The sequence below is a fragment of the Nannospalax galili genome, unplaced genomic scaffold (genome assembly GCF_000622305.1).
Source record: "Nannospalax galili isolate Female #2095 unplaced genomic scaffold, S.galili_v1.0 scaffold680, whole genome shotgun sequence".
NCBI classification, from domain to species: Eukaryota; Metazoa; Chordata; class Mammalia; order Rodentia; family Spalacidae; genus Nannospalax; species Nannospalax galili.
Window position 1 is genome coordinate 3,746,039 of NW_008348218.1, and position 22,495 is coordinate 3,768,533.

General features: G+C 36.8%; 1 protein-coding gene across 5 annotated transcripts in view; it reads right to left on the reverse strand.

The window, feature by feature from the left end:
• The window catches only part of Wrn (WRN RecQ like helicase), a 135,191-nt gene that overhangs the window by 28,752 nt on the left and 83,944 nt on the right, over positions 1–22,495 (reverse strand). For all 5 annotated transcript variants that reach the window (XM_029569246.1, XM_029569247.1, XM_029569245.1 and 2 more), the window contains exons 18-23: positions 17,970–18,157; positions 14,026–14,200; positions 10,203–10,384; positions 7,829–7,930; positions 7,465–7,557; positions 4,112–4,253 (exon numbers count right to left, since the gene is read on the reverse strand). In XM_029569246.1, coding sequence (XP_029425106.1) covers positions 4,112–4,253; positions 7,465–7,557; positions 7,829–7,930; positions 10,203–10,384; positions 14,026–14,200; positions 17,970–18,157 — 882 coding nt within the window. The remainder of the gene's footprint in view (positions 1–4,111; positions 4,254–7,464; positions 7,558–7,828; positions 7,931–10,202; positions 10,385–14,025; positions 14,201–17,969; positions 18,158–22,495) is intronic.

Here is a 22,495-nt window from a genome sequence, read left to right on the forward strand (position 1 = left end):
TATGACTATATATAAAGTTTATAAAATATATAATAAATAACCATATAAAAGAGTTTAACTGGAGTTACCTACATAGGGATAATACTCATCACAGGAGATATAGGTTGCCAAACAAAAAGCCCAGTGCCAGGTGTTAGACACCTCCCTCTTGAGTTGTTGGTGAGGGGGGTCCCAGATATCCACCAAACAATACAGATTATTGCCATTGCTCTTGGTGGCTGTGGTGGTTTGAATCTGAGAATGTACCACATAGGCTCAAGTAATTGAATACTTGGTCAGTTGGTGGTGCTTGTTGGTGAAGGTTATGGAACCTTTAGGAGGTACGGCCTTGCTGAAGGAATTACATCACTGGGGGTGGACCTTGCCTCACTTCCAGTTTGCTCTTTTGCGCTGCTGTTCAGGATGTGAGCTCTAAGTTTTCACTCCAGTTGCCATACCTGTGTGCTGCCATGCCTCTTCACTACAATGGACTCTTCTCTAGAACTATAAGCCCAATTAAACTTTTTCTTCTATAAATTGCCTTGGTCCTGGTATTTTATCACAACAGAAAAGTAACTAATATGGTTGCCTACCAGACTTTGACAGTAAGACCCTACTGCTGCAGATACCACATTCTTTGGTCATGGAACATGGAAAAATCAAGTTGCAACTGATGAGGAAGCATCCTCCCGGCTGGCTAGCTTTCATAGTACCAAAAGTTGCTATAGAAGTAGTTGGGGCAGGGGAGAGAGGAGTCACCAGTTTCACTCAGTTGTGAACCTGTGAGCTATAATAATGACCAACAAGGCATGGGATGCCCATGGGTGCAATAGTGGCATGAATATTATGAGGGTAACCACCCCCTCCCTCCATAGGAGGAAACACAGGCTTGGTACTATAAATCTGGCCAAGATCCCATGGTTAGGGAGCTCACAGGCCCCAGGGGTAAACCTACTACTATTATTTTGCTAAATGGAGATATCATCAAACTACCCTCTAAATTCATATTTCTATACCTAAAGATTATTAGTACCACTCTCAGATCTCATTAGAGAAGTTTCTTGAGCAATGAACAGTGGTTATCACAGAAACTCACAACTGGTCAAAGTGCAGAGAATAAGTGTCTGTGCAATGCTCAGTCACCAATGGGACATCTACATCATCCCTCCCTGCAAGGCTCTGGGATCACCTTGGAAGAGGAAGTGGAAAGAATGTAAGAGCTAGAGATTGGGGAATAACAAAGCAAAATGGTGCATCCTGTGCCTGACAGCACTGCTACACTCATGCACTCATAGGAGCTGTGGTTGCCTGCATAAGACCTGCACAAGATCAAGCCAACTGACACTCTAGTATAGGGGAAGGGCTTAAGAGGAGCTATTGACAGCTGATGGCTTCTGGGAGAGGAAGAGTAAGTTTTCCTTAAGGGTGTGGCCTCTGGTAAGTTGACCATGCTCCCTTAGATGGTCCCATACCCATGAGTATATAGGCAGCACAAATTAAGATTCAATGGGGGAGAGATGGGGACAGAACACAAAGTTGAGAAGGGGTGAAGGGGTGGGAGTGAGGTAGATCTAGAAAGAGTTAGAAGGAGGAGTGGGGGTGACTATGATAAAAACACACTGGACTTCTCAATGAATTAATGCAAATATTTTTTCAAAACTGGGTATGGGGGCTGAAGAGATGGCTCAGAGATCTTGCAGAGGACCTGAATTTGATTCCCAGCACCCACATGGTAGCTAACAACACTCCATAATTCCAGTTTGGGGGATCAAACACCCTCTTCTGACCTCCACGGGTACTGCACGACATGGGTGCACCTACCTACATGCAGGCAATATTCATACACATAAAATTTTAAAAATATTAAAAAAATAAAAACATGATGTGGACACACGTGCCTCTAACCCCAGTGCTGAGTGGAGGGAGGGGTGAAGTCAGGAGGTTCCTAGGGACCAGGTGGCCAGCCAGTCCAATCAAAACACTGAGCTCCAGTTTCAGTGAGAAACTGTCTCAAAATAATAAGGTGGAGGGTAATAGAGGAAGACACAAAATAGACCTAGCTTCCACATGTGCATATACATGAGATAGGACACCTACCCACATGTACATATACAAATGCACCCCCCAAATTTTAAGTGTTATGTAATGCTGAGGCCACAATAAGAAATAGCACTATGATGTTTTCAGGAAGATTTTCACTTAATTCTGGTATGCAAATTATGACTGCTTTCCTTTAAATAATAGCCACTATCTTATGACCAATTCAAGTAGATTTGTAAAGATTTTTACATATTGAGTTTTCCGCCAGTAAAAACAAGTTTCTTAGGCAATACTATGTAATTTCTAATCAAATACCTTAAAACAAAATGTTGAACTCACAAATTTATGGATAACCTCATCATTGTTTATAATATTAAGAAAAACTCTGTGTAAAAGAACAGAATCATATACTATTGAAACTTTATAAACATTATCTCTTCAAAATAACTCCGAAAACTCTTTGATATATCATCTTACATATTAAAATTACCAACAAAGATATTAACTTGTCCTAAATTGGTTAAGGGGGACAACTTGCTTCATTGTCAAGGGAGTTACAATTACAATTCTTTAAAACAATTCCCCATAGACAGCAGATCATTGAAGCTGGTAGGGGGAAGGAACCTGCCTTATTTTCACTGCACTTAGTATCTACAAATTTTCTTAAGTGGTACTTTTTAAAAAGTTTTGTACTCTTATCTAGCAAGGGTCGTATAAAATTTCACAAAGGATAAACTTCTTAATTTGAGGACTCCCAGAAGACACTGTCAGTGTAAGTGGTCTGACTTAGTTTTCAAATAATAGGTGAAACCTGATCCCTCTTGTGACCACTTCAAGTTTGTCTAGAAACAAATTTATTTGTTGATACTGGATATGGCTGGATTATACCAAATTAAAACAAGGATAATTTATGAATCAAACATTCAACTGAGATAGACAAGTTTTGAAGGTAACAAAGAAAACATTTTTATAGATTTCAGTTATTTTTGAGCCTTCCTGTAAACTTAATGTTCTTTTGACTGTATTGTGGAAAGAGTTAAAAGCAAAGCTCCTTAGGCAACATTGCTATTACAATTTTAAGCAAACTTGTCATTTAAAAACAAAATTTTTACACTCCACTCTTTCAAGCATCAATACATGAAAGGTTAACAGAAGTTTTCAATGTACTTCCCTAAAATATTTCACAACTAATTTCATGCTACTTTTTAAACAAAATAAAAACAAATATACTTACATGACACATTTAGATATTTAACAAGTATGTGCTTACCTTAATGATTTAAATTTTTTACATAAAAATGAACATTTTAATGTCTACTATAAAGCAACTTTTAATAAAAAGACATTTGGAAAGTATCCTACTCTTGATTTATTAAACCCATATTAATACATAGTACTTAGATTTACAGATGAAGTCAGAGATAAAATCATATACACAGAAGGGCTACAGAAAACAAGCTGTGTGACTGGAGGTGTGGGTCTTACTCATCTTTGAACCTGAAGTTTGCTAACACACTGCTGGCACACTAATTACTCAAAACAGAAAGTAGTCCAACTGAAGTTGGCTATTCATTGGTAAAGCACCAACAAACAAACAAGAACCCTTTCTTAGAATTTTAAACACTTCTCACAGGAAAGAGAATCAGCAGAAAGAAAACACTGCCATATGCTGTCACTGAACACAGCCATTTACAGAATAATCCCAGAAACTAAAGTTTTGCACAAAGAACATAATAGTGTCTGGGTGCCAAAAGATATAATTTTGTTCCAACAGTCCCCTGACATAAGGAAAGTTAACTTTCCTTAATTATCCTAAGAAACACCAGTCTAGGGACTCCTCCAGTTGCAATGTGGTAAGCTGCTACACCCACCCAGCCATGCACAGCTGAACATCAGCTTCCAATATCAAAACAGCAGCTGATACGATATACACAAGTTTTGTCAAAAGTAAGGAATACAGGGTTAGATTTGATGTGACTCTGAGTTGTCAATAACTCATCTAAAGCCAAAGCCACAATCATAACAGGAAACCTGTGGAAAAATGTGTCATAGGAGTAACAAGAATCATGATGGTCATTACAGATACACTTACAGATCCTCGGAGAAGTAAAATTGGAACCCCAATTCCAAACTTCTCCTGTAGGACATCTATAGCAGACAGGAGCTGGAATGCTTGTGGACCAAAGTCCTGTGATGTGTCCTCTGACTCATAAATGGAATAGCAACGATTCAATCTAAAAACAAAGTAGTAATACACCAAGAACTAAGAAACCATAGACAAAGCATGCTCCTTAGAAATCCAGGATGTTAACAATTAGACATGCAAAAGCATTTCTAATGTATCAAATGCTTCAGAAGCTACAAAAAAGTTTGCTACAACCAAGGGTCCATGAATTACCCAAAACATGAGAAATAAATCATAAAGCAGCATCAGAGGATGCTACCCTAAGTGTTTCTTGTAGTGCCCCAGAAGCTGGGTTTTGTGGGGGGCACTGGAGCCATTAGCTAGAATGCAACCATGTTTATGAAAGCAAAGCTGAAAGACAGCTACAGCAGCCCCACCTGCCCGACATACAAATATTGGACTCTTGTGACAGATAATGCTGGAAAAGGGGGTTAGCACAAAAAAGTATTTAACCTAAAAAATGCTATGCAATAACATATTGGTTTGAACCCTAATAATTATAAAATACATCAAAACTATAAACTTTTCTTGCAGGGACACTTAGCAATTAATTCCTAAGTCATCCTTCAAGTAGATACAAAATTATCACGAATGTGCATGAGAATTCTTTAACTTGAGAACAAAAGGAATCCTTAGAGACTGTCAACTAATACACTGCGGTTACCTAATTCACTTACTTTCTATATTATACATATCTTTGAAAGCAGTAAGAACACATTCAGTATTCCAGAAAAAAAATACTATTTGAACCTGCTTAGGTGATGCTCTCTTCAGAGTAAAGTTATCAAGTTCCCATAAAGTATAATCTAAATTATATCTTATCAGTTTAAGTATGTATTACTGTAGTTATCATTAATTTCTAAAAAATTTTAAATTTCCACCCCTAACAATGCTGCTTTTGACTTACTTATTGCACCTAGGGATACAACTAACTCAAGGAGGCATATCATTTGTTTTTATTTTATTTACAGCATAATATACAGTTAAATTGTGTGTATCCATATGCACAGATTCATCAAACCTTCACCACAAACAAGAAACAATTCATTTCTCTCAAATCCCCATTCATACCACCCCTTTGGAACATTTTCTCTTTGCCTTTTAACCTCTGACAACTGATGATCTACATCCCTCCAGTTCCATGTTTCAGATATTCATTAAAATGCTTGGTAGAATTTGTCATTAAAGCCATGTGAGAGTTTTATTTTCAGAAGTTTTTAAGGAGGAATTCAATCCTTATAAAGGTTATAAGAACAATCAGGTTATCTGTTTCATCATGACTCAGCATTACCACTTAAAAGCTATTAAGGAATTGGTTCATAGTTCTATACTATTGGATTTATATAAACTGGTCTGTTCACAAAGTTCTCTGATTTTCACTTTTATGCCTATGGGTGTCTGTAGTAAAATCCCCTTTACTTTGATATTGACAATCTGTGTCCCCCTTATTTTGTCAGTCTTGTAAAAAGCTGTACTGACTGTCACAGATGAAGAATTTTTGAGTTCACAGACTTTCCCCTACTGGTCTTCTTTTCTAGTTCACGGACTTCTGCTTTATCTTTATTATTCCCTTCCATTTCTTTTCAGTTTATTTTGATTTATTCACTTGTTTATTCTTTTTATGTTGTTGATGGTTTTTGAGACGGGGTCTCACTATGCAGCCCTAGCTGGTGGCAGACCCTTGATCTTCATTTCTGAGCCTCCTGATCCTGGGATTAAGGCATGCACATCACACCTGGCATTCCTCACCCACTTGTTTGTCCATTCATTCCACTGATGACTGACTGTAAGCAGATGATGATGCCACCAAATACACTTGTGGGTTTCTCTGCTTCTCCTTTTAGCTCTGTAAGTTCTTTTGATACGTATATGTGCAGTTGTGGTTATGTCTTCTGGGCTGTATGATTAATGTACCAAATTGGCTAAGCTATGGTGGTCAGACAATAATCTAGATGCCACTGAAAATGTGTTTTGTAGATCTGATTAACATTTACAGTCAAATGACCTTAAATAAAGGAAACTACTCTCAACAATGTAGGTAAGTTTGATCCACTGAATTGAAAGAAAACAGAATTTCTGGAGAAGGAATTCTGTTTCAATACTTACAACAGCTCTTGCCTGAGTGTCCAGATCACTGACCTGCCCTACAAGTTCTAAGACTTGCCAAGAATTCCTATCAGTCTCTTCCTCTTTTCTTTCTCTCTCCTCTCTCTCCCCCTCCCTCCCTCCCTCCCGTCCTCCTTCCCTTCCTCTCCCTCGCTTCCTCTCTCTCCCTCCCTCCCTCTCCCTCCCTTCGTCTCTCTCCCTCCCGCCATCTCTCTCTCCTCACTGCTGTTTCTCTGAAGAACTCTGATACTTCTGCATATCGTTCTTCATCCCCCATACTGATCTTTGCTCCAAAGTCTCCACTGCTCAATACTAAAATATCTACTTGTTTTCTTTTCCCTTTTTAAAAAATATTCTATTTATTATTTTTATTTTATGTGTATGCATGTACTACCTGCATGTAGGTAAGTGCACCCATGTTGTGCAATGCCCACGGAGGTCAGAACAGGCTGTCAAATCCCCTGGAGCTGGAGTTACTGCAGTTGTTTGCTGCCACGTGGATGCTGGGATTCGAACCTGGGTCTTCTGCAAGAACAGTCAGTGTTCTTAACAGCTGCGCTCTCTCCAGCCCCCAAACTTCTTTTCTTTTCATTGGTGTTTTCACAATATATTCTATTTCATTCTTTTTTAATTAAAATATTTATTTAATATGTATGAGTGTTTTGCCTGTATTATGTAAGTTGCCCATAAGCATACAATGCCTGCAGAGGCCAGAGAGGGTGTCAGGTCCCCTGGAACTGGAGTTATGCACAGTTGTTAGCCGCCATGTGGGTGCTGGGAACCAAATCCAGATCTTCACCACTGAGCCATCTCTCTAGCCCCTATTTCATTCTTTTTAACCTGCCTGCATAACTGTACTTGCCCTTACAGAAAGTATATAGGATAGGTATAATTTTAAATTTAATTTTGACAATTTATGACTTTACATAGTATTTTTAGGCTACCTATATGCAAATATAACTACTGATAGAGTTAGGTCTACTATTTTATGACTTTATTATATAAAATAAAACCTGAACTATTTTGTTTTATTTTAAATAATTACTGCTTCATTTTTAAAAATTAAACTACTGATCATCCAATAAAAATTCAATTAAGCATGATTTGAAAAGAAAAATGGGTTTTTAGAATGTTCATCAAAGAGAAAACCTTACCTGAACCTGCAATTATCACAACATTGTTCAGTTCCCCTAATGCCCAAGGAGGCCTTTTGTAGCCTTTTGTCCTCAAAATGAGACAAGATGATTCTGGACAAAAGAAAGTTTAAAATTAAAGAACAAATACATACATGTTAAATCCACCACTAAAAATCAGGTAACTTCATCATCACTACCTTTATCTTGGGACCTCATTAATTCACAATTTATTCAGGCACAAATAAACCTGCCTTAAAATTCGGCATACATGCAGCAAAATATCCTTTTGAAATAATTTTAACTGTCTAGTAAAGCTTTGCTTTTTAAAAGTACCATCTAAAAAAACTTATGCTTGTAACTGATACAAAGAAATCATACATACTGTCGCCTACATCTGCTGGAATGAAGGTATTTTTCCATCTCTGCCATCATCTTTAATTTGTACAATCGAAAATTTTCATCATGTATCTCAAAAAGGTGATGCCTGCCAATTTAAAAGAAAAAAATCATAGGAATATGTAAAATGGCATTATCAATTTTGTTACTTTATTTTTAGTAACCTACAAAGCCCCACCTCTATCACAATGAAGATACTTCTATTCTTTAGAAAGGACCCTTGTATTTCTTCTCAGTGAACATCCTCTGACAAGAGAAAATTCTCCCTGCACCTTTGAAAAATTATGTATTCTATGGTTTTCAGTTTGATAGTTACACCACAGACTTCATGGTTTCTAGGCAGCTTTCTGATATATGGATCTTGAACTTTACTCAGAATTTTGTGTTTTATTTTAATTGATTTTGTATGAGGCAAAAAAGCATAAAAGCATCTGTGTAAAAATACTGAAGAAGAGGTTCAACACTCCAATATGAATCTTCATCTCTTCAGCTCTTCAGCTCTTCAGAAGATAGTTCAGTCCTCCAAAACTGTCCCTATACATTATAGGGCATTTGGAGTAATAGTAAAGTACTAAAGTTAAGGGTTGTTTTTTTTTTTCCCAACTAATTATAACTGACTTTTTAGTCAACAGTATTAACTTACTTAAAATTATGAAATAACATTAACAATATGTTTGTTTATATTTTTAAAAGTCAATGCTGCTGTAACTTATCCTGATTGTTCATTTCTAGCCTTCTGTGAAGGAATTCCATGAATTCTGAATATCAAATGATTATAAATCTCACAAGTAGTGCTGAACATCTTTCCAAGAATAAATAAAGTCTAGATAAAATAGTTTTTAGATATTGCAAGACAGAACAATGATTAGCCTATTAGAATTCAATGACAAAATTGAACCTTATCACCATGGACTTCACTCATTAATATTCTGAATATCTAACCTTCTGATTAGTTACAATACCTCTATGCAATTCTCTCAGAGTTCTAAAAAGTCAGAATGCACAAATGAACTGTTACTCAAAAATATTTTTGACAGCTCTAGTTACTCATTTGTTTCATTCTAGAAGTTTAAAATCTCAGTAATAAATTTATCCTCAGGCCTTGCTCAATTTTTTCCCTAAACATTTGTGTGTGTGTGTGTGTGTGTGTGTGTGTGTGTGTGTGTGCGCGCGCGCGTGCATGCGTGCGTGCCAGCCACAGCATGCATGTGGGGGTCAGAGAACAACTAGTAGAGTTGGTCCTCTCCTTCCACCATGCAGCTCCTAGGGACCGAACTCTGGTTGTCAAGGTTCGGTGGCTGTGTCTTTACCTGCTGAGCCATCTCACCAGACCCTTACTCAATTACTTTTTGTCCTAACCCTATAGCTTTACCTTGTGACTAATACAAAGAGCAATCAATCTATACTAAAATTTTAAGCATTTAGGCCTTCACTGAACAAAACCTTGTTGAAGAATGAAAAAGAACAGAATCTGCATCGGGTAGCCTCAACCATCATTTTAACAGGATGAACTTAGTATGTCCACTGAAAATCCTAATTTATTCCTCAACTTGGAGGTACCTTTCCAAAATCCCCTTGTCTTGGCAGACTCATTGGTAATTCTGTATAGGTGACTTTCTTCCTTGTTTTTTTTTTGTTTGTTTGTTTGTTTTGTTTTTGCCCTACTATAGACAAAATAATAAATCTTCTAAATTTTTACAAGTTGACATTGTATATTTTCCAATATAATCTAACAGAATTTAAGTGACAATTTATTCAGTACTTAAGTAAAATGGTTTTCCTTTTCTTGAATTTAAGAAGTGAACACTTATTATTTTTCCCAGCACTCTGTCAACATAGTAAGACATAACTATTTACACAGTCAACAAAGCAATTTTCACAGTCTATGATACTTGGCAGGCTTTCGTGAAACAAATTAAGGAAATAATAGTAAAAAGAGTCAAACAAGAATTGGAGTCTTTTGGAATAACCACCATTACAGTAAAGTACGAAAAAAATAGCAAAATAAACAGTATCTCGGTAAATATGATTGGAGACATGCCACACAAGGGTCTAAAGGGAAGGACTGTTCACTACTACACAGCAGCAAGATGGCATACCACAGACCTATGTCACACCTCCAAGTTAGTACTCATTTTGTTAATGCTTCATGTAACTAAAGCATGTGTGGAATTAAGTCAACTCTTCTATGTGATGAGACTCACACAAATGTTCTTCATGGATGTCCTGCTAGGCTTTTTGGGGGCAGGGGGGTGGTTCATTTAAATGCACTTACAAATTATTTGAAATTCTGGACACTACCTTAAATACTTTCTTAGAAAGAAAGACATCTGTGAGATGAAACCAGTAAATGTTTTTACCTAGTTATGTTAAAGTCTGCTGGAGACCAGAGTAAGTAACAAGAACTTGGAAGTCCATCACGGCCAGCTCTACCAATTTCCTGGTAATATGATTCCATTTCCTTAGGAGCACCATAATGAATAACTCTGCGAATGTCAGCTTTATTAATGCCCATTCCAAAAGCTATAGTAGCTATGACACACTGAGGATAAACAGCAAAACAGATTGACAATCATATTTTAACAGTTCTAAAACTTTAAAAAATACATCAGTAATTTGTTCTTCAAAGTCCCTGGCATGAAGCTTAAATCAGTATAATATCAACCAATTATTTAAAGATTAAAAGATTATGTACTTAAATACACCAGTAACCATCTGGAACTATGACACAAAATAAGACCTTGAAATATTTATAATATAATAAATATTAAATACAACTTTTATATTAGTATGAAGTCTCAAGTGTTCTTGTCTGATGACAGACTATTTTATCCTAATATTATCTTAATGTAAAAATTTCTCATTCAAGAATGTAGAGTAAAATGTAGTTATTTCTGTGTCTTTAAGATGTACTGGTATAATGCTGAAAAGATAAAACTGTCAGACTACCAAATAAGAACAAACATATTAAAATAAAATTTAAATGATTGGGGAGAAATTTAAGAAAAAATTAGTAATGAGTACACAAATATTTAAAAATATTACCAAGAATACAAAATAATAACCAAGAAAAGTAATACTGTATTACAAGGATTAAAGGTAAAAAGTATTTAGAGTAATAATTGTATACTATCTAACCAGAAATATTATGTAAATAAATTCAGAAGAGAAAAAGGGCTCTAGTGAGGGGAGGGAGGCTATGGGAGGTACCATCTGGGAAGTGGGTGTATAGTTGAATAAGATGGTTTGGGATGTTCTATGTGATATACATACATACACACACACAAAAAAAAATCAACAAATTTTTTTAAATGTATTATATTTGAGGAGGAAGCATGGAAATTTACATCATGCTAATTAGTAGAGGTGATAAACATTACCACTGAAATCTACCCGATGACTCTATACACATACACAGGTGCCAAGGATCCAAGTGCAAGTGATTATGACTAGTAATAATCAGATACATACAGATTAGAGATGCATGTGCCAACATCTCAGTGTTAGTAGCAAAAACAATGAGTCTTTCTGCAAGGAACAATATATTCTAAAATGAAACAGAAAGCTTTTTAAAGGTTAAAAAGTCATTCAATTTAATGTCTTACAGGGCTTATACCGAGTTCAATATTGTATAATGTATTAATTCAACTGTGAACCTAGAAACTTGCACCCACTTGTGAAAGAGATGTACTCTTGCTCTGGAGTGTGTTACTAAATATGTTAAAGCTGTAGTGAAATGCTTCTTCTAATCATGTAGTTATTAAAAATTAAAAAAATAAATGAATAAATACTGTTTGCTTTTTAAAAAGGGGGGGGAAGGAAAAAGACAGCGAAGCATACAAAAGATGAGTAAGCGTTCAACTTTTAAAGTGGGGAATCAATGAAGAACCACAAAAACCAATAATCAATAGTAGCAGAACATGCAAATTGCAGCCAGATAACAGAGGAAACTCCTGAAGAGAATGAACGGCCTGGAGCACTGATCCTTTTCAATGAAGACATGACAGAACTATTTCCATGTGCAAATGATAACAATTAAAGTGTCATTAAAAATATATCTGCTAGACAAATATAGCTCTCACCATTCATCAAAGAAGCTTCTTTTTGCAACAGATTGAGACTATTACAGAGTTCTACAACTGGCCAAACACAGAGACTAAGTATATGTGAGATGCCTATTCCTAAGTGACACATCTACAATGCAACCTCTATACCTAAGGCTCAGGGAACATAGCAGAACAGGGGAGAGAGAGAGAGACTTTTTTTTTTTTTTTCTAAATTTTTATTTCTTCAAGCCTCCATTGGCCTGGAAGCCTCCACCTCATACATTCATGAACCAGCCCCGGCTCTTACAATCTTTCCGCTTTCTCTTCCACAATGGTCCCTGAGCCACGGGTGGGCGAGATTCCATATAGGAGTCCCATCCTATACTCTACAGTCTCTTATTCTCCACTTTTAATCCTAACACTGGTAAGGTGGAGAAAGAAAGAGCCCTAGTCTCACTGCCCACCCAGCCTGGCCTAATTGGGGAGCCACAGGTGTCAATGAGAGACCCTATCTCAAAAACCAAGGTGGATGGCTCCTGAGGAATGACACCCGAGGCTAACCTCTGGCCTCCACATACATGTGCACATATTCACAAACATATATGCCCATGCATATACACAGACAACATGCACACACATCGACAGGGAGACTCATGGACCCCCTTTCTCCTCATATCAACTGCAACCAGATTTATTCTATTTTAAACTGTTTTACCTAATAGATAAAATTTCACTTAAATTTAAATTTTTAAGGCTAGGGGCTGGGGAGATGTCTGAACAGTTAAGAACACTGGCTATTCTTGTAGAAGATCCAGGTTCAAATCCCAGCACCCACATGGCAGCTACCAACTGTCTGTAATTCCAGTTCCAGGGGATGTGACAGTCTCTCTGTCCTCGTCAGCACAGGTGCACTTACCTACATGCAGGCAATACACACATACACATAAAATAAAAATAATAAAATTTTTTAAAATTTAAAGCTAATGTAAACAGGAAAGATTACAAGAATATTACACTAAGCCTGTCTGCTTCTTAGTTTCAAATTTTTATTTTTATTATATTTATTTATTCACTCTGTGTGTGTGCATATAAGCATAAACATGCCATGCCATGTGTGTTGAGGCCAGAGAACAATGCAGAGGAGTTAGTTCTCTCTGAACTCAGGTCCTTGGATTTTGTGGTATGAGTCATCTTCAAAACCTGCCTTCTGCAAGTTTTAAAGCCATCTTTAAGCTGGCTAACAACCAGCACAGCGTCTTCCCCTAGTCTCTGAAGTTTCCATACTGTCCCTCATGGCCACTCCTACTCCTCACTATCTTCCGCTGCAACCCTGCCAAACGTCTCTTGCTTCCGGACCCCAGTATACACTTTCACATGACTGTCTCTAATGTGCTGGTCCTTCCTGGAAGTCTATAACCAATTCCTTTGCCCTCTTTACCCACTGACCTGGTAAACTTTACAAACTTAGACTTTACTCAGATTTCATCTTCCTAGATGGGCCACTCCCATTACAAAGCCTACTCCAACAGAGCCAGTGTTCTCTGCTGTCTACCTCAGCAAAAGACACAATGTGCTATTTACATGATACTATGCAGTTTATTCACACACCCATCTCCACTTCATCCAATAATTACCCTTATTAGAGTGACCACATGAACTGCACAGTTTTAGTTCTCACTTGGACACACCTGGGAAGAGGGAACCTCAGTTGGGAAATTTCCTCCATCAGACTGGCCTGTGGGCTTTGTCTGTGAGCCATTTTCTTGACTGACGAGTGACGTGAGTGGTCCCACCCCTGGGCAGGTGGTCCTGGGTTACATAAGGAAGCAGGTGGCGCACAGGTCTGAGGAGTAAGAGTGTTCCTCCATGGTCTGTGCTTCAGTTGCTGGCTTTGGTTTCCTGCCCTGAGCTCCTGCCCTGGCTCCCCTCATGACAGACTGTAAGCTTTAATGTGAAATAAGCCCCTTCTTCCATAAGTTGCTTTTGGTTAGTGTTTTATCACTGCAATAGAAAGCAAACTAGAATACAACATTATGCTCAATACACAAAAAAATTATTCAAAAAGTTTTGGTAAATATTTGATAAATATCTACATTCCCTATGGTGAATACATTGTAAAGACGATTGATCCTCATACCTGAATTTCATCTCTCATGAATCTATGATGAACATCTCTCCTTGCACGACTACTCATGCCTGCATGGTATGTTCCACAGGCTAATTTCAGATTCCAAAGTTCAGCAGTAACTTGTTCTGTTATTTTTCTGGAAGGACAATAGATGATAGTTGGACCTTCAAATTCCCAGGCAGAACTGTGGAGGGAGAGAGGAAGGGAGGGAAGGAGGGAGGGAGGGGAGGGAGGGAGAGAGAAAGAAAGAGAGAAAGAGGAAATGAGAATATTCAAATACATATATTATACTTCAGAGTAGTTTGGGTTTATCGTCTTTAAGCTTTCCTTTCTATTTTCTATTAAATAAAAGGAGCCAAAAAATGATTTAATCATTTGAAAATCTAAAACATAATGGAAAGACAAATATGGACACAAATTGTGTTGGCTTAAAAACCCCAGATTCAGAACGATTGGCCCAGATTGAACTTACAACCAGAAACCAGTTTATTTTAGAAGAAAACTTTCAAAATTTTATAAGCTATTGATATAAATATTTTTTAGGAAAGGAATAAACTAGATTCACAATTAGTCTTGATTTATGTAAAAGAAGTAAATCAGTAATTTTATCAGTACATAAAATATTACACAATTCTTACCCACTCTATGATCACTTGGTGATCTATAGCTACTTCAAAAAGCTAAAATTTAGCCATGCATGGTGGCACACACCTTTAGTCCCAGCACTTGGGAGGCAGAGGCAGGCAGATGTCTGTGAGTTCGAGGCCAGCCTGGTCTACACAGTGAGTTCCAGGCCAGCTGGGACTACAGGGAGACCCTGTCTCAAAAAGACCAAAAAAAAAAAAAACAACTAAATTTTTCTTAGAAACATTGCTTTTAAAAATATTTTTATTTATGCTTTGACAATTTCATAAATATATAAAAGTATCTTGATCATATTCACCTAAAATATTGCTTTTATAGTTCAAGGAAGCATTTACTAATAATCTTGAGGTTATAAATGTTATAAAAAAAAGCATTTGCTAAAAGGTCTACTGAAAATCCTTATGCTTATTAAAAGTGCAAACTGATTTTTGTAGAACATTGATTTAATCCCTCAATACACTAATTACATGACTATAATTATTCATGCTGGTTCAATCAATATTAAAAAACTAGTATTTTAGAGCTATTAAAACATATTTGGGGCTGCAGAGATGGTTCAGCAAGGAAGAGAGTTTGCCATGTAAGCATGAGGACCTGACTTCAAATGCCCAGCACACACATAAAAGCAGGCTTGGAGTCACATGCCCGTAACCCCAGGTTTGGGGAATGAAGAGATATGGCTCCCCAGAGCTCACTGGCCAACTAACCATCACTCCAGTCCCCACTGCTAAGCGTCTTATTGAATAATCCACACAAAGTAAGGCATCATAGTTGTCACACAAGCTTCCATATCAAAAATTCTAACTTAAAATTATCTCGAATACAGAAACAAAATAAGTTTAGTTTAAGGAATGCATTAACTTGGGGTTAGAGAGATGGCTCAGTAGTTAAGAGCACTGGCTGCTCTTGCAGAGGACCCAGGTTCGGTTCCAGCACCCACATGGCAACTAACAACAGTCTTTAACTCTGGTTCCAAGGGATCCAATGCCCTCTTCTGACCGCCACAGGCACTGTGGGACAGGGGTGAACTTACATACATGTAGGCAATACACTCATACACACAAAATAAAAAATAAATAATAAAAAATTTTTAAAAGAAATACATTAGCCAGACATGGTGGCACATGCCTTTAATCCCAACACCCAGGAGGCAGAGCCAGGTGGATCTCTGTGAGTTCAAGGCCAGCCTGATCTACATAGTGAGTTCCAGGACTGCTGGGGCTACAGAGAGACCCTGTCTCAAAAAGACCAAAAACAAAAAAGAAATACATTAACTCAACTGGAGCACAACTAAGATGCCTTTCGTCTGTCTCTGCCCTCCACATGCATGCTCACTCACACATGCACATACACAAACTTGTACACAGGTATACACTGTACACATGCACACACCACACACGGAGAAGAAACAAATCAACTCAATGAATATAAAAGTATAAATACTGAAAAGAAACCCTGAAGAATAAAAAGAAGAGAAGAAAATGGAAATAAAGGCAATATTCTTAAGTTTTGCCAACTCTCCACATCATGCCTGGGACCTGCGAGAGATATTCTGACTGCCTATGATTCCCAATACCACAGCTCTTCTTTTTTCTTTTTTAACATTTTATTTTTTAATTTTTTTTTGAATGTGTATCAGTGTATTGTCTGCCTGTGTGTAAGTGCACCCATGTCATGTAATGTCCACAGAGGTCAGAAGAGAGAATGGAATTCCCCTGGAACTGGAGTTATGAATGGTTGGTTGTTAACTGCCATGTGGGTGCTGGGAATTGAACCCTGGTCCTCTGAACAGTCAGTGCTCTTAACCATAGAGCTATCTCTCCAGCCTCACAGCTCTTCAGGAAAGGATTAAAATGGGCACAAAATCTTCCTGGACACGCTTTCAGGAAAACTATTTCACATTAAATATCAAGACCCTGGATGGTTATAAATATTAAAAAGCAAAGGAATCTAGTCTTCATTCCATAGCGAAGATTTTTAGAAGGGTACTCCCAGATCTAAGGGTGTGTTTGCAGATGACAAATCTGAAAGTCCTATTACGAATACATCAAGTAGCACTAGGAAGGAGAGAGATATGTTAGGAGAGGTAATAACAGCCTGGGCCAAAAAATAATCCCAATTAGAAGATTTAACATAAAAATGAGAAGAAAGCATTTGCATATTTGTAAGCCAGAAAATACCAGATAAAAAAAGGAAATGAAACATCACAAAAGATGATGGGGGGAGAGAGGTAAACATTTCCGAAAAACATTTTTTTAAAGAAGGAAGGTCACTATAAGGAGAAACAGCCATAGATATTGAAAATAATAAGTACTGGAAAGGATCAAAGAGTAGTTTGACTGTGGACACTTCCAGTTTAGAACAAATAAGCCTTTGGAAAGAAAAATTTTCCCTTTAGTGTAAAAGTCAAGTACACTGTATACAAAGAGGCCTCTGGAACAGCCGAACACTGTGAATACATTCAGTATATTCTTACTTTATTCCACATAATGAGAATAGCTTAATTATTATGTAAATTATTCCTTAACGTTCTCAAAAATAACTATAGGGATTCCTTAACCTACAACTCATCTTTTCTTACTTTTATCCTTTCTGGAAGTAGAAGAAACTAAAGATGCTCTAAGTTCTTATTTGCCTGGATTTGTTTTGTGTTTATATTATTAGAAGAAAATTATTTTATTTTGTTTAGACTAAACAACACATTTCATATCATGAATTATCAACTTTTCACTCAGCAGACAGATCAGAGAATAAGGCACAGGAAGGCTTCTTAGCATATAAAATAAAACATGAAATATATTTAACAAAACAAATATTAGAAGTTCTATTGACAGTTTAAGTAAAATAGAGATAGAGGTACCTTCCTGAGCAGGGACGGGATTTAACTAGCTCACCTGTATAAAGTAACTACAACATTCCTTGGGATGTGTACAGGCTCCATCATGTTTATACCAGGACCTTTTTAAAAAAATCCTTAAAACTAAGTCAATATGTAATTAGCAAACTAGATAGAATTCATATGAAAGGCTCATGTCTTATTTATTTACTTAGAAATTATTAGGAGTATATGTCCAAGTCACACAACAATATTTAATATAAACAATATCAGAAGAATTACTTCCTGGCTTCAAAAACAAAATGATTTAATCTAGGTTCCTGAATTGATTATATAGTATCAAACTTGACTTGAGCCACAAAGGTTAAATCTGAATCATATTAAAACATGTATTAGAAAGAAATACTAAAAAAACAAAAAAAAAATACAATCACTAATTTACAAAGAATTTCATCAATCGCTATAACCTTACCTTGGTTTCTTTACAAGAAATGGCTTTAGATCCTGAAGGATATTCCCTGTTTTTCGTCCAACTTCTAAATATAGATTTGGTCGATCAAAACTTGTGCAGGTAATCTGAGGGTTTTTCAGGTTTAAGCAGTGTACAATGTCTTCCCGGACAGAGGAACTTGCAGTTGCAGAGAGTGCAACAATTGGAACCTGAGTGAGGCACAGCGGGCTGTAAGAAGCAAGAGAGGAGGAGGCGATTTCCCCTGCCTTCTCCCTGTCCACACCGCAGGACTGTGTGGGAGGCTTTCACATTACTGCTTTGGTTTTTAAAATATTTGTTTCTTTATATAGTGTTGGGGACAGAAGTCAGGACCTTGGGCATGCTATGCAAGTGCTCTATGACTGAGCTACATGCCCTGCCTAAAAAAAAAAAAAATTACTTTTTTTAAAAAAGAAAAAGTATCTCCTACTTACTTATTCCTCAGTTTTCTGAATATCTATTTTTCAAAATCAGAAATCATTTAAATAAAGCACTAAATCCACGAAGTTTATGATGCAACTCATCTTGTCCTATTAAATTAAGCCTGCTGCCATCTACTATATTACTGCTATATTACTGCTAATATAACCAGGAATATAGTTTATCTTGTTTTTATAAGTAATCCATAATTCACAATTCATAAACCTTGGTGGGGTTACAATCTAATCATCTAGCTACATAAAGCATTCATCTTTTCTTTTCTCTGAGGAGGCACCTTCATAAATTAAACAAACATACAGCTTTCCAGATCTAGAAGCAATGCTCCCAGGGCCTAGATAATGTCTCTCCACTTTTACTAAGTTAATCAGCACCATACATACAAGAAATATGAAACATAGGGTAATAACTGATTCCTTAAGCAATCAAGTCATACTCTATTTTCAGTCAAGCAAGGACTCTGTGACAGGACAAGCAGTCAGAGCAGGAGCCCAGCAGGCCCACGGACAGCAGGAGTAGTTCTTTCAGAAATTCAAAGGAGAACCAATAAAACACCTGCCATAAAACAACACCTCAGGTTTTTACTAATATGATAATGGGAATTACGCTATGCTATAATGCCATTTCAGTGTTTTTAAAAATGGACTGTCTTAAAACTCAGTCCAAAATCATTAGCTATTCTATTGCCAAAAATACAGTTTTCTTAAAATATACTTTATTATTTGTTACAGATATAAGAAACAATGTCCTCATAAAACAGTTGTATGTTGAAGCTCACCCCCCAAATCGTTTAAACATTTACCTTGTACATAGGTATAAACTTATATGCAGTTTATAAAGAATCAGGTATAGAATTTGACTTAAAACAAAATACAATTTATTAGGGAATGAATATGATCAAAGTACATTATGAAAATATCATAATGAAACCCATTGTTTTTAACAATATGCACTAATAAAAAGAAAAAAATTCAATAAAAATACAATAAAATGTTACAGGTTTAGATTAAAAATTCAAGCATTACACAAATTTGGATTAAATTTTGTGAGCTTGGAAAAATAAACTTCATTTTTAGTCACAAAAAAGAATAGTTAAGTGACTGAAGGTGTATCTCAGTGGTACAGTGCTAGCATATGTAAGGCCCTGGGTTTGACCCTCAGAATAAAGATATAAATAAACTTTTATCAATATAACTTCAATGAATTAAACACTATCTTAAGTCATATAAAATCATCTAAATCAAAGAAACCAAGTAATTGGTATCATTTTTATATTGTTTATCCTTAAATTCTGAGGCCATCTTTAAATGCAACCCCAAAAGTAATTTCACTTACTTGTGGCACATGGGAAGTTTTAGAGAAAGGTGACCATATACCCTTGTTTGCTAGGCTGCTCCCAGATCACCTTGTAGTCACAGCACAGTTACTAAAAGTCTGAACACAACTTTTAGAGGAAAACTGGTCAGATGCTGAATTAACCTGTCACTTCCTTATAATGAGTTCTTACCTTAAGTTAGTAAGCCTCGATTTCCTTGGTGAGAAACACCAATTGGCAAAATATAATTATAAGAAATATAAATTAATCTTGTGACACTATACATTTAGGTAGATCTTAATCATATACTTCAAGACACAAAGACTGAGAAAATCATAACTATTCTGTTTACAAACTGGACCATGTGGCTATCTCTAACTCCACACAGTACACACAGAATTTATTTATGCCTCCATCCCAGTAATTCAGTATTTACCATGTGTTCTTTTTGATGGGTGCTGAGGACAAAGTAGTGGGGAAAAACAACGTATCTCAAGGATTTCAAAAATCCTCCTGCTAGAAGGCAGGATTCTGAGAACGTGTAGAACTTTCTGCCTAGTTGCTCTTTCTCCCAGCTCACTTTGTGATTCCCTCCAAATGGGATTCTATATGCCAAATTGTTTCACGATTTCTTTACTATTTTTAGACTTGTTATAATACAGTGTGAAGCACTGCAGGTTTGAACAGTTATCTAGTGTAGTTTAAGTTAGAACATTAACATCAAGATCAAGGAGAGAAATGAAAGTCCTACAACCAGCAGGTGGCGTTTCTCACCACTTCATGAACAGAGGATTCTTGAAAACACCAAGGGTTTAAAAAGGTTTCTCAGTCACTGCCTGACAACCTGCCTGGACTCTAAACAGAAGGACTATACTGTTTAATCACCAAGAGAACTGTAAATGATCCTGTGATGCTCATAACTAGACATAATAAAAAATTTAATTCCACCTGAAAAGTGTTCAAGAGCTGCATAAGATATTTAAAATTCCTTAAACATAATCCTTCTAGAATCAAAAGCCTAGGAAAGGATTACAAAAGCAATCTCCCTAGTTTCCAAAAGCTTATTTTAAATCATTCTAAATTAATGACAATCAGTCTTCCAGAGCATTATATATAGCAACTTTCACCATAGAAATCCCTTCTCTTTCTACTCCAAGTGCCATTAGCACTAGTCATCTTTCTGTACTGTATGTACCACTCTATACACTAAGAATCATTTGATACAACTGCCTCTACTTTTACAGGCATGAAGCTAAACACCTTCAATGGACTGTAATCTATGCTAAGAACAGACACTATGTTTTATACCTCTTTCAAATCATGTATTTTGAAATCAGCACAGTATTCTACTCTGTAACTATTTACTACCCAACTCTTATAATTACCTATGTGGGAAAGTTACTTTTCAAATTCTCAGCTTTCTAATCAGAGAAAATTTATTCATTCACCCAATTACTGAGCAACTACTATTAGTCAAGTACTATACTAGACTATATGAATTTTTTTTTAAGCCAAAGCTCCTTCCATGGTTTAGATAAGACTTGTCTCCCCCAATGGCTCATGTGTTGAAGGCTGAGTCTCTAGCTAGTAGATCTCATCACGGAAAGGCGATTGGATAATGAGAGTTCTAACCTAATCAATGGTTAATCCAGTAATGGAATCAATCTATAAGTTCATGGCATTCCTGGGACATGATGGAAACTTCTGAAGATAAGGTCTGGTGGAAGGAAGTAGATCACTGGACATATGCCCTGTGGACTATGGCCTGCTCAGGTCCCATTCTCTCAAGTTCCTAGTTATGAGGCAAACAACTTCCTCTGCCACACTCCTGCCACTGTGGTGTTCTCCCTTACCACACACCCACAGTAACAGGTCTGTGAACCAAAAGAAATTCTACTTCTAAATTGTTCCCCTCAGTATTTGTCACAGTGACAAAAAACTGACTAATAAAACTCCACACAAAGATAGTCATATAGACTCAGACAATAAGCAAAAAATTGCAAAGATATATGAAGAATGTTTAACATTGGATATGGAGAAATGACTACATATTTCAAATATGCCCAAGAGGTAGTTCCAAAAAGACCTGGCATTCTGAATATTGTATTGAAACAGACTGAAGAGAAAGAGTGAAACCAAGAGGTTATATAATAGTCCAGATGAAAGAAGACGGAGGCTAGCATGAGGGAAGTGGCAAGGATCAAAGAGAAGTGATTCGTTTCTGTACACATTACAAAGACCTCAAGAAGATTTCTCTGTTATCAAAATATACGGCAGAGAGCAGCAAAAAGAAAAGTGTTACCAGGCACGGTGCTATACACCTGTAATCCAGGCACTAGGGAGACTGAGGTAGGACGATCTCAAGATCCAGTCCAGTCTAGGCTATATAGCCAAACCCTATGGGGCTGCCAGTAAATAAGATGAGAGAGACTGAGGGAAAAGCAGGTCAGGGGTAGGTCGATTATTAGGAAATCAGTTTGGTAGGTTAAATTTGAGATGACTATTAGAAATCAAAGCAGAATGAGGCTGGAGTGATGGCTCAGCAGTTAAGAGCATTGACTGCTCTTGCAGAGGACCTGGGTTTGATTCCCAGAAAGCACATGGCGGCTACGAACCATCCTTATTTCCAGTTCCAGGGGAATCCAAAGCCCTCTTCTGACCTCCACAGCACTGCACAACACGGGTGCACTCACATATGTGCAGGCAACACACTCTTACACATAAAATAAAAATAATAAATAAAATATTTTTAAAA